This window comes from Papilio xuthus, unplaced genomic scaffold, assembly GCF_000836235.2.
Source record: "Papilio xuthus unplaced genomic scaffold, Pxut_1.1 DF828037.1, whole genome shotgun sequence".
In the NCBI taxonomy this organism is placed as follows: Eukaryota; Metazoa; Arthropoda; class Insecta; order Lepidoptera; family Papilionidae; genus Papilio; species Papilio xuthus.
In genome coordinates this window covers 326,177-344,376 of record NW_013530612.1, presented here as the reverse complement: position 1 = coordinate 344,376, position 18,200 = coordinate 326,177, and the positions used below count along the sequence as shown (strand labels likewise).

At 31.7% G+C, this 18,200-nt stretch overlaps 4 protein-coding genes across 6 annotated transcripts in view; 1 reads left to right on the top strand and 3 right to left on the bottom strand.

Annotated features, from left to right (window-relative positions):
• Mgat2 (alpha-1,6-mannosyl-glycoprotein 2-beta-N-acetylglucosaminyltransferase) overlaps positions 1 to 18,200 on the bottom strand; it is a 43,769-nt gene that overhangs the window by 23,113 nt on the left and 2,456 nt on the right. For 2 of the 3 annotated variants that reach the window (XM_013307935.1, XM_013307937.1), the window contains exon 1: positions 5,751 to 6,238. The exons of the other annotated variant lie outside the window; for it this stretch is intronic. The gene's annotated coding sequence lies outside the window, so the exon portion shown is untranslated. Of the gene's footprint in view, positions 1 to 5,750; positions 6,239 to 18,200 lie in introns of those variants that run through there. 3 annotated transcript variants of the gene reach the window in all.
• Positions 6,472 to 8,510, top strand: LOC106114665 (protein-lysine N-methyltransferase mettl10). The gene is made up of 4 exons (XM_013307942.1): positions 6,472 to 6,784; positions 7,322 to 7,458; positions 7,724 to 7,880; positions 8,199 to 8,510. The coding sequence occupies exons 1-4, from the start codon at positions 6,589 to 6,591 to the stop codon at positions 8,354 to 8,356; spliced, it is 648 nt and encodes a 215-aa protein (XP_013163396.1). The 5' UTR covers positions 6,472 to 6,588; the 3' UTR covers positions 8,357 to 8,510.
• Positions 12,275 to 14,383, bottom strand: LOC106114662 (motile sperm domain-containing protein 2-like). Its single transcript, XM_013307938.1, has one exon. It carries the CDS (start codon positions 14,216 to 14,218, stop codon positions 12,854 to 12,856), a length of 1,365 nt encoding a protein of 454 aa, XP_013163392.1. The 5' UTR covers positions 14,219 to 14,383; the 3' UTR covers positions 12,275 to 12,853.
• Positions 15,612 to 17,469, bottom strand: LOC106114663 (motile sperm domain-containing protein 2-like). The gene has a single exon (XM_013307940.1). It carries the CDS (start codon positions 17,012 to 17,014, stop codon positions 15,704 to 15,706), a length of 1,311 nt encoding a protein of 436 aa, XP_013163394.1. The 5' UTR covers positions 17,015 to 17,469; the 3' UTR covers positions 15,612 to 15,703.

The window sequence follows — 18,200 nt, the reverse complement described above, 5'->3', positions numbered from 1 at the left end:
AAATTGATCAATTTGTGCTCATTTAAACGTTTAATAGTAATTTACAGTCAATGTCAGTTGTATAGATAAATATACGTACAGTCAGCCTCATAAATACCGTAGCAAACAAAATATGCAAATATATAGGTACACCAAAAGTAATCAATTATATAGGTACAACAAAAGTCTTCAAATTAATAGATACATTCACACTGCTGGACTATATATTTGCATATCTGTCTGCTACGGTATTTATTAAGCTGACTGTACGTATATGTTACATAACAATTGTGAAATTCAGTTAATAACTTACTACGCTCGCGACTACGACGGTATGAAAAAAAATAGCAGTCTATGTGTTCTTCCAGACTATGTTCTACATCTATGACAAATTTTGTTGAGATCCATTGATCCGCTAAGCAGATTCTTGCATACATCCATCTAAACATTCGCATTTATAATATTAGTAAGAAGTAAAATGTAGAACAATATCTGGTTGGACATAACTAAGTTGTTTTCCGTATGGACGAAGTTTAGATGAATATTTCTTAGAAGGTATCTCCAAAACCACTCAACGGATCTCGATGAAATTTGACACAGATGTAGAACATCTGGAAGAACACATTTGCTATTAATTAAGATTTTTAATACCGAGATAACTAAATCGCAGGCGACAGCTATCATTTAACGAGAAGTATTTTTGAATTCTATAATCTTTTAGGTTAAAAATTTCAATTGGAATTGATCATCATCTGCAGCTCACTATACGTCTCCATTGAGGGGCTCAGAGCCTACGTTAACTTAGAGATGACTAGGTCATAATGAATGCTGGCCAAGTCTGGAAGGAACAAAGGCTACTTATTAAGTTTTTTTCAAGCGGACGGAGTCGCGTGCGACAACAATATGATATATCTTTTAGTGTTTGACAATTTTATTGTTCTTTCGAATGAACTTTGTTTAGTTAATCAGTACCAACCTTGCTATAGATTTCACAAGGTCAAATAAAAGAAAATCTACGCTCGTTCACACGGAACATCCATTGTATATAAAAAAAATGCGTTAGTGTATCCATCTTTGTTTTTATCAAGGATAAATTAATTGAATTAAATTATATTGAAACATTGTGATGCTGCACATATCTGCGTGTCAAAGATATGTGTGAAGTCAACCCGCACTTGGCCAGCGTGGTTGACTATGGCCTAATCACCCTTAACTTTTTTTTTATATCACAAGGTGGCAAACGAGCGAGCGGCCACCTGAAATTGATGAAATAGCGAAGTGACCTTTGCCCATAGACATACGCAATTGCGTATGCGTTGCCTACCTTTAATCGACGGAGGAGAGGATGCACAGAAAGATAATATTTTCCCTTTCCATGCATTCTCTCATCCGGAAAGTCCACTTCCACTTCCCAACCCTTCCTCATAAGAAAAAGGGTGGGAAGGGAAAGAGGACTAAATTAGGCCTCCGGGACGCACACTCATCAGACGAAATGCGTAATTGCTTCCACTTCACGCCTGTCTTCTGTGTGGTCGTGGTATTTCACCGGACGAGCCGGGACAATTCGTGCGAAGATGTTAAAGCGGGCTCTACCACTGTTACACTACACTTTAACTTATTGTAGGTGGGGACGTATAGTGAGCTGATGTTGAATGATGATGAATGATTTAAAAGCATCAGTTTATTCTCATTGATATATAAACAGATTCAAAGTTATAGCATTCTACAATTGTTCACTGACATCAACGAAAACAATTCTTTTAATATTTAAGTTTGAAAACGTTTCCGTACACATTCAACAAACATACATTGTTCTTTTGTATGACATAATTATTTAATTGTTTTGTAATACATCTGATTAAATATATTGTTTTTAAGTATGTATTGTTAGGAAGAAAATTCGATGTGCCGGTGTGACGCAACACTAGCCTTATTAGTCGACGTTTATGTCCCATCACTACATCTGACACTTGAATTTGTAACGAAAACGCGCCATTCGCGCCAAAGAATTCTAATCTTTATATATATAATTCCTCTGTGAGTGTGTATGTCACTGAACTTCTCTGAAACGACTGGGGCGATTTTGATGAAATTTTTTGTGTGTTCAAGTGGATCTGGGAATGGTTTAGATTCACAATTTTGTCCGCTGGACAATGTTTTTTTTAATTAATTTTTAATTTATTAGTAGTTGTTGACTTTGGAATGTTTTACATTGGATCCGACAGACGGCGCTACCATCGCATTGTTAAATTTTAAATAATATTCGAATTAAAGACGTGTAGACAGGACAACGTCTGTCGGGTCCGCTAGTCTTATATATAAAATTGTCGTGTCACAATTTTCGTTTCTATACTCCTCCGAAACGTCTCGACCGATTCTCATGAAATTTTGTGAGCATATATTTTGTAGCTCTGAGAATCGGTCAACATCTATTTCATAATCCCGCGCGGACGGAGTCGCGGGCGACAGCTAGTAATGTCTAAAAGTATAAATAGATTATTAATTATGTTTTTTTCAATTCCGCGCGGACCTATCCACGTGCGATAGCTAGTTATAAAATAAAGACAATGTAAGCAATATTATAACGAGAACAACAAAATACGTGAAACATCACGACCCAGTTAATTTGCAGATGCAATAAATTTTTATTACCAAACTAGTTGTCGACCGCGGATCCGTCCGTAGAAATTTAAAAAAAAAATGAGTTCCCGGCAATTATTCGATTTTTCTCACCGTCTAAACCTTTCCTAGAACTCCACCAAGACCAAGATAAGATAAATCTGTTTAGCCGTTCTAGAGTGTTAGCGAGACTAACGAACAGCAATTGATTTTTTTGTATATAGATAAGAAGATCAACAGACTATTTTTATTCATACAGATATCATTGTAACCATGGGATTTAACTTGAACAATGAAGAAATATTCCATCCTTCTCTTACACGTTAAGAAAAAAGAGATAAACAAAAAGGCCGTAAGAGTACAAACTCCTTGTAATTTTACATTGTTAAATTCTGTCCCTCTTTCGTGTTACGTACAAAAATCTCTCATTTTTTTCCAATATAGTGAAGTAAGCATAGACATCTACAACTTTTTTATTAGTTCTAAAGCAAAAGAGAATTCTGGATCCAATGAAATATTGATACATCTGGCCATAGACATCCGAAATTGTAGATGAATTGCCTACTTTTAAATAACGCAGGAGTGCACAGAATTACCTCCATCACATACAATTCTCTTTAAATCCACTTCGCCTTTCCATCATTTCCTTATAAAAAAAACTAGCGGACCCGACAGACGTTGTCCTGTTTGCGCGTCTTTAATTTGAATAAATTAATATGAAGTTAATATTTGATGAAAATTGTGAATCTAAACCATTCCCAGATCCCCTTGAACACATACAAAAAATTTCATCAAAATCGGTCCAGTCGTTTGAGAGAAGTTCAGTGACATACACACTCACAGAAGAATTATATATATAAAGATGATGGAAACATAAACTAAAAGCCTAGAGTACACTCATCACACTTTCCTCATAATCGCTTTTGAGGCATATCTTCTGTGTGTTTGTAGTACTTCACTACTTGATCCAGCCATCATCATTAGCTCACTATACGTCCCCACCGAGGGGTTGGAGCCTACCCTAAGTTAAAGGTTATTAGGCCATAGTCAACCACGCTGGCCAAGTGCGGGTTGACTTCACACATATCTTTGACTTTCTCAAATATGTGCAGCATCACGATGTTTTCCTTCACCGTAAGAACATAGGATAAATGTACATATGTAAATCGGAAATGGAAAAACACATTGGTACATGGAGGGATTCGAACCCAGGACCTGTAGATTGCAAGTCTATAGCTTGACCTGAGCCACCGATGATCCAGCCATTGTTATTGCAAACTCTGCCACTTAAAAGATTTTGCACCTTTACTACAAATCTTTGTAAATTTTATAAGATACAAACAATTAACAATTGTTATATTTCTACCATAATAATGAGAATTTTTATATAGTAATTGAATATTTTTCATGTGACATACAAATAATTTTATCATATTAATATTAAATTGTGTTTTTTGTAAATTATATTTAAGTAGGAATTACTAATAAAATGATGAAATATGAATGATATTTTTCGATAGAAAAAGTTAAGTTTATGTTTAAGTTGATTATCGATAAAACACGAATAAAATGACATTTTCTAAAAATGATTCCTAGCTAGATCGATGTATCGCCCCCGAAACCCCCTATATACTAAATTTTATGAAAATCGTTGGAGCCGATTCCGAGATTCCAATTATATATATATATTAATAATTCATTTAAAGATATAAGATAAGATATATTAGTTATTGCCGCAACTCCATCCATGCAGAATTAAAAAAAACATAATTAGTAGCCTGTGTTCTTTGAGAGTATGTTCTAAATCTGTGTCAAATTTCATCGACATCCATCATCTATTCATCTATCCCTTACAATCATCATCATCAACCTGCCCTTATCCCTATCGAGGGTCGGCACAGCATGTACTACTCCTCCATACATCTCTATCAGCCGTCATATCCGAGTCTACCCCCTTCTTACGCATATCCTCTTTCACACAGTCATTCCATACTTTTTTTGGTCTTCCTCTACCCTTGTAGCCATCCACATTCAATCTCATTACTTTTTTGCTTATATCATCATCATCCCTCCTCATAACATGTCCAAACCACGCTAATCTTTTACTCCTCAATTTCTCGATCACTGGCGCTACTTTCAAACTTCCTCTAATATACACATTTTTAACTTTATCCTTCCTTGTCACACCACACATCCATCTTAGCATACGCATTTCATCTATCCCTTACAATATTTGCACTTATAATATTAGTAAGAAGTAAGTTAAAAACCAGAACACCCTCTGCCCCACTACAGGGACATAGGACTTTAAGTCAAGTCAAGTCAAATTAAAAACATTTAGAAAGACATATGTTTGTAAGAAGATATCTCTAAACCAACTCAACTAATCTAGATGAAAATTGCCATAGATGTAGAACATAGTCTGGAAGAACACATCGACCACTAAGTTTTTAATTTCGCGCAGTTGAAATTGCTGACGGCAGCTACTTGTTCAATACCAATGCAGAACATGGATAAACTAGAAACATCTATAAACTAAAGGCTTCAAATCCCAACAAATAACTTTCATAAGCAAGAAAAGTACTGCAGTTGCTCTTAATCTTATCCAGGTTCAATTATATGAAGAGTACTCATCACTAAAGATTTTAAACAATGTAAAAGCAAATGAAACTACTAATTGTTACCTGCAACACCCTCCCCAAGTAATTAAATAAAACTTAATAAGTAGCCTATGTGTTTTTCTGGAGGTATCTTTAAACAAACCATCCATCTACAAATTTGCATTTACAATATTAGTATGATAACAAAACTTATCAGGGCAATTTCATAACTCTATTATTAAAAATGGTGTGTTTATATCATAAATATAAAAAAACTTGAGAATTAATCCATCTTACTATTATTATAAATGCAAATTTTGGATGGATGGATGTTAGAAGGTATCTGCAAAATGGTTGTATGAATCTTGCAGAAATTTAGCATAGATGTAGAACATAGCTTAGAACATATAGGCTAGTCGCGGGCAAGAGCTAGTGTTTTATATAAAAAAAAAGTTTTTTTGAAAAACAAAAAATGTTTCAGACAATTTGAAATTATATAACTTTTAAAAATATCTGGCTGTTAACAATGTTTGATTTAAAAAAAATACTCACCTTTAAAGAAGCAGTAGCATCACTAAATGTACTTCAAATATTTGTTTTCACACCCACTACAAGTTTATTTCGTAATTGTTTACGTATTTTCGTAATATCATCAATTTCCACTATCACAGCCTCGAGCACCATTAAAATTTCAACGCATCTACGTAACTAAGGTCTTATACTTTATGTTTATTTCTTAAATTCTATGACACAATTATCGATCAGACTACAGACAGCATAAATTAATTTATTCAATCTTATGTATAAGATATATAACGAACGGGTGAGTTAATTCATAATATCTATTTTAGGCCGTGTCATCACTAAAGTCATTTTATTGGGAATAAATGGTTAATTGGAAACGACTACGTCGCGGTAAAAAATTTAACTGGGCGCCAGTTTAATCGCGCTAACCGACCGGACACTCTTCAACACTTGTCTGATATGATAAAAAAACTTAATTTATCGAAACTCGAAACCAATTTGACATCTGTCATAACGTCGATTTGATGATAATGTTGCCATTTTAACTAAATTTTCAATATTTTTAAAATAATTTCTTACAATTTAAGGAATTAGACAACAAGAATTAAGGAAAACGAGTTCGAAAGTTTTTAAGTAGTGCTTTTTGTCGTCTTAAAAATAAATATCAAAAATATAACAATGAAGAATTAAATATTGATTAAAAGATTCCGGTTATTTGAACATTACACGTCACTAGTATTTATTCCATTTGATTTTTATTGCCATATAAGCTCAGTTGACATTTGTCAAATTCTTATTGTAATTCGTAACTGTTGATAAATAAATTTCGTTACTATAAATCAGAAATCAGTATTTACGAGTTAACATGGATGATACAGAATTGGAACCATCAGAACTGGGTACACAAGATTACTGGCAGAAGGCTTACACTAAGGAAATCATAAATTTCGAAGATCATGGCGATCCTGGGGATGTTTGGTTCGGAGAAGACAGTGCGTATCGTGTTATCAAATGGATATGCCAGTGCGGAATACCACTAGATTCATCTGTTATAGATTTAGGTAAATATTTAATGCTAAACACCACATATTAATTAAAACTTACAAAAAGTATATTGTACTAACCTCACAGGATCTTAGCGAAATTACAAAACATCATTCGAATTCTCTAATTCCTCGTGAAATTGTCCCGTAGACGACATTCTAGTATTATTCTCCTACTACATATAATAAAAGGTTGGTAAGGTAAGGGAAAATAGCTAGGAGAGGATAAATATGACCCATTGTCTGTACAATTAGGGTAGGCAACATTTATTCATTCACTTTTTAATCAAAATCAGTTGGCCGCTTGCTTATATATAACATTAAATCTTACTAATATAAACATAAATATATGGATGTATGTTTGTTTGAAGGTATCTCCAGATATCAATGGATATTGATATAGTTTGACATAGATGTTGAATATAGTCTGGACGAACATATAGGCTACTGATTACATTCTTTTTTAATTCCACATGGGCAAAGTAGCAGCTAGTTTTAATATAAAATCCTTTTTTGGTTGGACAATTACCAATTATCATATAATTTTTTTTCCAGGGTCCGGTAATGGTTACACATTAACGGAATTAGCAAGAGAGGGCTTCAGTAATCTCCTCGGTGTTGATTACTGCACTGAAGCCATCACTCTTGCTGAGAAGGTGGCTCAGGATCAATTCCCTTTCATAAGGTTTCAGGTATTTGATAACATTTTTAAACAACTGCATGGACATGAAAACAAAATTTAATTAGTAGCCTGTGTTCTTCCAGACTATGTTCTATATGTATGCCAAATTTCATCGAGATCCATTCAGCCATTCTAGATGTACCTTCAAACAAACATCTATAATATTAGTAATATTTTAGCAAGATTCATGCATCCTTTCTCGAGATATCTTCTTATAAACATACATCTAAACATTCGCATTTATAATGTTAATAATTTTATGTTTATATTTTTAGGTATTTGATATAATCAATGATGATGTAAAGACACTTGGAAAGTTTGGTTTGATACATGATAAAGGCACTTATGATGCTATAAGCCTTAGTCCTGATGATGCAAAGCTAAAACGACACAAATATATAGATCAAGTTGCAGAAATGCTTGCGGAAAATGGTGAGTTACATTTTTATTAGCCATTTCACTTTGCTAAGTGACCATGGACATGTATGAAGACTTTAAAGTTGTTTTCTAGATATCTAGCTGTCTATGCGTAGTAAAAAATAAACTTAATAAGTAGCTTATGTCTTCTTCCAGGTTATATTCTATGTGTATTCCAAATTTCATTGAGATCCGATCAGCTGTTCTGGAAGAACACAAAGGCTACTTATTATGTTTTTTTAATTCCGCCTGGACGGAGTTTTTGTAAATTTTTACATTGTTACTTTTAATGTTGTTTCCTTAGTTAACCTATATAATTGTTTCATGTTTAAGGTTTATTCGTGATAACATCGTGTAATTGGACAGAAGATGAACTTTTAAGACATTTCTCTGAGAAAATGAAGTTAAAATGCGTAATACCGACGCCGCAGTTCAGTTTTGGAGGGAAAGTTGGCAATATGGTGTCTTCAGTTGTGTTTGTTAGTAAATAAAATAAAAAATACACACGAATTGATAACAATTTTTGAAGTCGACTATGAATATGACATTTCGTGTTTATGGTCACTTCCAGAGCATGAAAAAATGACATATCATATTTATGGTGCCGTTGTTAAGAAAAAAATTGCTATAATTTTGTTTTATTTTCCCTTTCCAAATATTTTGTAATAACATTGCTATCTCAAATTTTATATATAGAATAAAAGAGATGACACTATCTTCACGTGCAAATTTCTCTAATATTTAGTTACTAAAATACTTTATCAATCACTAGCTGTCGCTCGCTTCGTCTGCACGGAATTAAAAAAAAACCTTTGTGATCTTCTACATCTATGCTTTCAGTTTGATTTATTTAGCCGTTCTGGAGATACGTAGTAACAAACATGCATTCATGTAAACTTTCGCATTTATAGTTAAACTAGCTGTCGCCCGCTACTCCGTCCGTGTGGGATAACAGAAACTTAGTAGTCTTTGTGTTCTTCCAGACTATGTTATACATCTATGCCAAATTTCAGCAAGATCCATGCAGTCGTTCTGGAGATAGCTTCTAACAAACATCCATCTAAACATTTATATTAGTAAGAAGTAGGATTACTTATAAAACAAAGATAAAGGTATTTACAGTAGTTAATCTTGCTACACTATTTGTAAAACCTTCGATTTATCAGTTGTCATTTCTTAATTATTGATTAATACTGATTAAAATTATCTATATACGGTGAAGGAAAACATCGTGATGCAACCTGCACATATCTGAGAAATTCAAAGATATGTGTGAAGTCCGCACCGGGCCACGCACTTGGCCAGCGTGGTTGACTATGGCTTAATCACCCTTAACTTAGGGTAGGCTCCGAGCCCCTCGGTGGGGACGTATAGTGAGCTGATGATGATGAAAATTATCTATACTAATATTACAAAGAGGAAAGATGTTTGTGCATTGAATAGACTTCGAAACTATTGAACTGATTTGAAAAATTCTTTCACTGTTGAAAAGTTACTCTATTCCCGGTTGTCACGTTATATTCATAACAGTTTTTTTTTTAATTCCAAGCGTAATAAGTTTCTGGCAACTTCTAAAGGAGATTAAAAACAGTAAATGTCATTGGCCGTATGAACTGAACGGAGAAAAAGAACACAATTAGCGCTAATTTCGACGGCCATTTTGTAACTTATAACTCTATATTATGTACTTTTTATTTTAAATCTTGTATGCATGTATGTTTGTTTGAAATTATCTCCAGAACGGCTTAATGAATCTCGATGAAATTTAGCTATACATATAGAACATTTTTAATTCCGCGCGGACTGAGTCACGGGCGTTCGCTAGTATTTGATAGATAAATAATCAGTCAAGCTATTCAAATGGATAGACAGAGATTAGTTATATGTATTTCAAATGTAGACCTAAATATAACATTACTAGCACGGCATTTACGCTGTTTTACCGTGGTCTGTTTTATTACATAAAATAAAATGAAACTGCCAATTTCCCACCTCATTATCGAAACACCCTAGCTCGTTTTTGCACTCTCCCTAAGAGTTTGACGTCATAACTTGAAATGCCGATATCACGCCATGTATTTGTCTATGGCTCAAGGTTAATTAGGTAAATCGATTAAGATATTTTGGGTAATTAAAAAAAAACAATGACATAAAAATGGCGCCACAAGGAACATTATGGCAAGTTACTCAAAGAGTAGAAATAAAAGTCAGATATTTTTTATAATTTATTTTATTAAAAAAACCCTAAGAGAGCGACACATATTTTACAATGTGCATATACTATGTTGATATAAAAAGGTTCCTTTTCATATAAATAATATTTAAAAAAAATCTGTCAATTTTTCATTAACGATACTCGAAAATAATTTGCAAAAACAAGAAAACGTGAAACATCTCTTTAATTCGGACTACAAAAACAACCACACTTATTTAAATAAAAATAATATCGACCAAGATTGAAAAAACTTCCTAAGTAAAAACAAAAACTTAAATAAAACCTCTGAGATTTAAAAGTTGGATAAAATTTTCACAAACACCCACAAAATAACCAAAATGCAACAAAAACGTCTAGAAAACAACTGGAATGTAACCATAATATTAAAATTTTAACATCCAAACCCAATACAGCGAAGTGGCTGCAGACATTTGACCTTTGCCTTCTTAAAGGTAAAAAAGTTAATGAATTTGCCGCCACTTTTCAACGAGGTTTAATTTGAAAATTTAAACGATATTTTAACTTTCAATCCCACTTAATTATTCAAATTTACATTTTAGGAATATATTATTTTACTAATAAATAAAGAATCCTTCAATAGATTCAAGTCTTTTAAGTCGACACGAAGTGGCTGTAAATTCCTTGACCTTTGCCTGTCCCTTGCGGGTCGTAAATAAAAGCTGATATTAATGCGCACATAAAGTTCGCGGCATTTCTACCAAAGTTTTTGTGTACATTTTACTAATCGGTGACATATTATTTAGTTTAAATGTTCACCGTTTATTTTTACTGCAAAAATAAGGGTTTTTATAAAACAGTTCGTCACTAAAATTATGCAAAATAACCTTTTGACTAATCTAAAAAGGTGATATCATTGTAAGAACAATGACGCAATTCTTTTAAGTTACTCTAAAAACGTATTTATTGTTTTCACACCTAGACTAATATTACGATCCAATATATTAGCTTCAGTTTTCAATGTCGAAACAATAGAATCATAGATTTACAACCCAGAGCTATGTGGAGCAAAAAAATGAGGTGAAAAAGACATCACGAAAGCCTTTGTTTTAGTAAATTTCCTATTTGTTTAAAATAAACTCTCGATTAGACGTCAAAATTACATTAAACCATCTATATGAATCAATATTTTTATCAGTTATCTGTTCAAATATATCGACAATATAATTTTATAGTGTTTCAACAGTGTAAACCCACATTATATTAAAGAATTTGTCATTAAATTACTTTTACTAATTTAGTATTTACTTAAAAGATTTGTTATCATAAATAATTTAATTGCACCATATACTTTTTTGCAATAGGCCTATTTACTTACATGATTCAAGTATATAAGACTACTAATCTATCTATACAGCAGTTGCCCGCGACTTCGTCTGCGTCGAATTGAAAAAATCTTGTAATAAACACAGTCTATGTCACTCGGGGATAGTAAAACTTTCAAACTGTGTAAGAATTTTTCAAATTGGTTCAGTAGTATTGTAACAAAAGAAATATTGAAATCTCATTATAATTGTAGCATAGATTAAAAAAATCTGCCTGTTTGTCTACAAGACTGTGTTTGTTCTCCAAATCTCCAAAATGGCTGGACCGATTTAAACGGAACTTTCACCGGAAGGTAGCTGATAGTAGTAGTATGCAATAGTAATATGCTATTTTTAATTTAACACTGAGGAAGTCGCGAGCAACATCTACTTTTTAATTTATAAAATATTCAATTTTTGTCCATACAACCTAATTTTATTACTAATTTATCAAGATGCATAATATACTTAAATACCGACTCATTTTTCTGTGTTCCATTTCATGCAAAACCAATATGTACATTAATCTAATTACAAATATAAACTTTTTTGTACATTTTATACAATACTGTGATGTTACTATCAAGTATCAAATATAGTTAAGATCAAATCACACTTTGAAATTTCTAAACAACTCATCGGACAGGAGGTAAATTGGAACTAAAGTCCTGTATGATACAATAGAAACATTTTTAGATAACAAACAAAACATTTGAAGTTATTATGTACTTATTAATGTATAATAGCCTTAACCCACAATTCAATTAGCGTGAAATTAAAAAAAACAACTTAATTAGTAGCCTATGTGATCTTGCAGACTATGTTCTATATGTATACCAAATTTCATCAAGATCCATTTAGCCATTCTGGAGATATCAAACAAACATTCATCTAAACATTCGCATTTATAATATTAGTAAGATTGTTAAAGTTATTTTCTTTATCAATACATTCTACTCCTAGTAAGAAAAAGAGAACAATATACTACAATTAAGCAATCAACAAATATCCATTTAAACATGCAAATATATCTCCAGAACGGCTGCATGGATCTGAAAGAAATTTGGCATAGATGTAGAACATAGTATGAAAGATATGTGAAGGAAAGGGGTAGATTCATATACGACACCTAATAGAGATGTATGGAGGAGTACTTACTGTGCCATTCTCCATAGGGATAAGTGCAGGTTGAGACATAGCCTACTATTTAAGTTTTTTTTTAATTACTCGCAGTCAGAGTAGTGGGGTTACCCAAGTCCTTGGACTTGTTTTAACTTTAAGATTTGATTTGTTGATGTTTCTTAATTTTCATTATGTAACATTTCAACTTTATGCACAAGTTGACAATATCTTACGTACAAAAAAGTGTTCATTACAAGTGTAACAAATATCAACCCATCTAAGAAAGATTTGATATTGATTGTGGTATTAAATACCACATACTCTAATGGTTAAATACTATCACAATATCTATCATCGTTAGTATTCTTGTAGACTAAATAACCGAGTAGAACGGCAATAGCAGTAAGCATCAACGTAAAGAATTGATATATCTTCAACTTATATATTTGTCTTTGTAAAACTTCGTAATTCATTTGCAGATTATTCAATGCGTTTGTCACCGTATCTGATTTCTCCGTTTCTTTCTCCATTATATTACCATTCTTTGATATTGCTTTTTCCGGGAAATGACACTTAAGCCTGTACTCATCAACCTTACTGCCTGTAGAATTCTGCCAGATTTCTGTTATTTCTTTCTGTGATAGATCCGCTTTTGGTATTTGCACTGACATTACAAGGAAACGATCTTTAGTCACTGTGCGTAAATGAAATCCTGGCTGTACAACTATAAGTATAGTTTGGGATACACCGCTTGGTAGAACACCACTGCTTGGTCGCACTCTGAACTTCTCTGGTGATGTGGTACGTATTTTGAAGGATATTACACTGTCATCCATATTTGTTATAGTTATTTGCCCTGATATATCATCATTTTCAGCTTTAAATATGATAGTATCATTAGGTGTTATACGTAACATCTCTCCAGGTGAATGCTGTCCGTCACCTTGTTCCGCAAATGTAACCTTTTTGGACATAATCTCATTAGATTTATTCTCAGGAATGAACTCGAAAGTATAATTATCTTTACCTCCCCAACATGTCAACGCTTGTTCGGGAGTTACAAAATCTTTTAAGGTATCTTTGCTAACGAATTTCATTTTTTCAACACCTTTAGCAGGCAAAAGAGATTTAATAACTTTAAATGCCGCAGACATCACCCAAGGCATTTGATAAATTATTATATAATTTAAAAAATATGGATAATAACTTTTAAATAACGATATCAAATAATTAGTTAACTCCATATCCATGTTACTAAGACCGCAGCCATCTAAATCAAAGAATAAAGTAATTTTATTACCATTTTCCTCTCTTTCAATTCTATCAAACCAATAAATAATTGCTTTTTTTATCTCTTCAAAGTCTTTCTGTCCTTTTACATGCATTTTTGACTTTATTATTAATAATAAACATCCGTCGATATCACGACCTCGCGGGAAAAAGACCCCTTCATTTATATAGTCCATCCTTATGTTAGATTCATTAATTTCATTCGCTCCAACGGATTTCCGCCATGTAAATATGTCCCACAACATATCAACACCCTGTTTTATATCGTTATCAACATGTTTCAAAACTCTACGAAGGTATTTTTCGTCCTTCACACGATCCAAGTCCAAAGGGTGGAAGTTTTGATTAGGAGAGTCTTTTAATTTTGCTTCGAACTGCGATCTTAAATCGGCAGGCGTAGCCATTTTTATATTTGACACACTTTTAACACTTTAACTAATTTAATTAATGAATAAATGTATGAATTAAATTAATTAACACAAATTATAATTATGTTCGGTATTTGCACAAAACAGATGATTTTCAAATGTCATGTCATCTCACAGGTAGAAAACATAGACAAAAATGATCTTTTAATAAATCTATCAAGCAACGCGATAGTGATTGACGTGATATAGCTGTTTCGGTTATTGAAATAACAGTATATTAACACGTTATGAGTAACGGTGCTAAATGTGCCAATTATCACTACTATTGTTATGTAAGTTTGCCAAAATCTAAGTATAGTTCAAAGTATTGCTAATAAACATTATATAATAAGAAAAAATACAAAATTAGATAAAATAAAAAAAGACTTTTACAAATTGTGAATAGTAATTCGCAGGATTATGTAATTTGGAGATCTTTAGCGGCCCTGTATGTCCAGCGCCCTGGGCAGTCCCTGTGAGGGATCTTACTAGTAAAACTATAGACTAATGCCAGCCATGAGTGTGAGGAATGACACTACAATTTAAATCTACAATAAAATGAACAGTTTCATTATTTTCATAACAATTTTAACAACGTTAACAAGAAATAACAACACTAGTGTTTAATGCACATAAAATAAAATAATTTTAACAGTTGTTTTTGTCTCAAATACTCTTTGGTAAGCACCTGTTAATATTAATTTGAATTGAGTAACTTTTTGTCGAAAACAAAAGAAATATTAATTTATAAAATCAACTAACACAAACCTCATTAATTTTATATGTTGTTTATTTTAGATGATTTGATATTCATAAGAATAAATATGGCTTAGATTTATAATACGTTATAAGTAAGGGGATTCTTCTTATCATGTTATTTACATTTCGAAAGTACGATATAACCTTGAGATCTTTTGAAACGACATGTAAACATCTAATATTTTTCTGTAATGTTATTAGAACTTCACAACGAAAAGTTTTTTTAAATTACTAAGCATGTGCCTCTATATCAATTTAGTATATTCGATTTTAGAACTATATTGACAAATTGAATCTTTCGTACAAAATGTTATTTCTATTTTTTTACAGATCCGTCGCTTAAATGAATATTTAAATCACATAATAACTACGCCGTCTAGAGTTTTTACTTACTAAATTAGAATTAATTTCGATTAAAACAGTTTTTCGATCAGCAACGCAATGTGTCCTTGAAAGAAGTATTAATAGAAATTAGGAGATACATAAAAGGAAAGAATAAAAACCATGTTTCATATTACTTTTTATTACTATAAAATTATTATTTTTATTAAATTAAAAAAACTTAATAAGTAGCATGTTCTTCCAGACTATGTTCTATATGCCAAATTTCAGCGACATCCATTGAGCCTTGCCGGATATACCTTCAAACAAACATCCATCCATCTATCTAAAGATTCGCACTTATTAATATTTAGACTACTAAGAAAAATAGATTTCTTTCCCTTACATAACATCACAATGTACCTTTCGTGTCATATTATACAAAAGATATCCAAAAACAACTAAAACTATACTAAAAGCGAGTGTTAAAATCTCTAATGATTTTAAAACATCAACACTCTTTATTAAATAAAAATATTTTCTATCTAGCTTGTCCATTGAATCTATCATTGTAGATTTTCGTTCCGTGTTTTCTTCAACCGAAAGTTTACATTTTAATCTGTGTTCATTGATTTTAGCTTTCGGATTCTGCCATAATTCGTCTATTTGTTTCTGTGTTAAACCATCATCTATACAAGTAGATAAAAACAGAAATCTTTCTTTTACAGCTACGTTACAATCAAATCCTGATAAAATTGTAATTAATATTTTTTGCATTCCATTCGAAGATAAAATCCCTGAAGTTGGTTTCACTTTAAACTTTTCCGGTCCAGTTGTTCGTATTTTAAACGCTATTCTAACGTTATTCGGATTAATAACAGTTAATTCCGATTTCAAACTGTTATTGTCTATGGTAAACGTTAGATAATCGTTTGGGATTATTTGAATAACCGGTACAATAGCGTTAACGTCAACGAATTTAACTCTTTTGTTACCGTTATTTCTTTCTGGAACAAATTCAAATTCATAACTATCAGTACCACCGTAACATTTTAATGCTTGATTTAGTGGGATTATATCTTTCATTTTTTCTTTATTTATGACTCTTAATCTTTCAACAGCTCTGGCTGGTAATAATCCTTTCACAATTCTATATCCAGCTGACATAATCCAGGGCATTTGATAAATTATAATATAATTAACAAATTTTGGGTAATAATTTTTTAATAATGTTATCATATAAGCGACTACTTCAACTTCTATATTATTAAGACCACATCCATCTAAGTCAAAGAAAACAGTTATTGGTTTCCCCGATTCTTCTCTCTCAAGTCTTTCCAACCAATATACAACAACTTTTTTCAATTCTTCAACATTTTTTACTCCTTTATTATATAATTTCCATTTTAAAATAAATATCAAGCAACCATCTATATCTCTTCCTCTAGGGAAAAATAAACCTTCTCTAACATAATCCATGTTAACTGTTTCTTTTATATTATTTATATTATTATTCTTCCGCCATATTAACGTTGACCAAAGCATTTTTAAACTTAATTCAACGTTACCCTCGCAATGTTCTATAATTCTATTCATATATTTATCGTCTTTAACTCTTTCTATGTCCTTTGTGTCGAATTCACCTGGAGGATTAGGTACGCCATCTTTTAATTTTTCTTGAAATTTATATCTTAATTCGTCTACTTTTCTCATTTTTGTTAATTTTTGAAAAATATTTCACATAAAAAACCGGTATTGTCGTGTTCGGTTTTGTCACAAAAAACACAACTACTCTATGGTAGATAAGTTTATGTCAAATGTCAAACTACACTTTCACTCTATAATTTCGATATTTCACTTAATTTCTTTTAAACAATTGAACAATTTTTATTATAGTTCTGATAAATATTTTACATGTTATAGATCCAAATGTATTTGTTTATTTACACTTGACGTATTTGAAATTCACAAATTAATAGCACTTTTGTTTGTTTTATAATATTATTATTGTTCGTTTGTTTTTAAACACACTACGTTATGTAAAAAGTTTTTGCAACATTCTTAGCAAATGTTCAATGTCCAATCGTAACCTTATCGGATGCTTGAACGTTGATAGTTGCTTTTTTATCCTTATACAGGCTGATGCAAGATGATAGTAATAAAATAAGTTAAATTATATTAATACCAGAACAAAAATATCCTTTTCGGCAACAGAGGGATATTCAAGTTTTACATAATCTTTAATTTGAAAGTCGAGAATATAAAGAAACAAAATGCATCTTCTAAGAAAAGTTCTTAATCCTGGCCTTATACCACTCATATAGGGTTGGCTCACTTTTTTTATAAACCTTAAGGATTTGGCTTATTTTTGATTGTCGGCCGCATGCCTGACGTCAACCCTACTTGGGGGGATTAAATAAGAATAAATGCTTTACGATACGTTAAATTGCTTAAAGCGTAATAAACACGATAGACTACATTTTATCTCTGAATTTACACATCATATTTCGTGTTTTTTTTTCATTTACGCATAAAAGCATAAAATAATTTGAACATCCTGTATTTTAATATCATATCGGTCTGTATAATCAATGTTTTGTCTGTGGTAGGGAAGTAAAATGAGTCAGTATTAAAGTCCATTCCATAAAATAATGGTATTGATTGTTACAGCCACTGGCTGCTTACGACTTTGTTTTTTCGGAATTAAAAAAAAATTACTTTAGTGCTAGCAATTCCAGTAATCTCTATGTCAAAGTTCAAAATAACTTAAATGAATATTTAATTAAATTAATAAAGTATTAATTTAGATTAAAAATAACTAAAGGTCAATTATAAATATTATGGAAAATAAGATTTAAAAATTCACTTATCTACGACAGTAGTCAGCCAGAGATAAGTG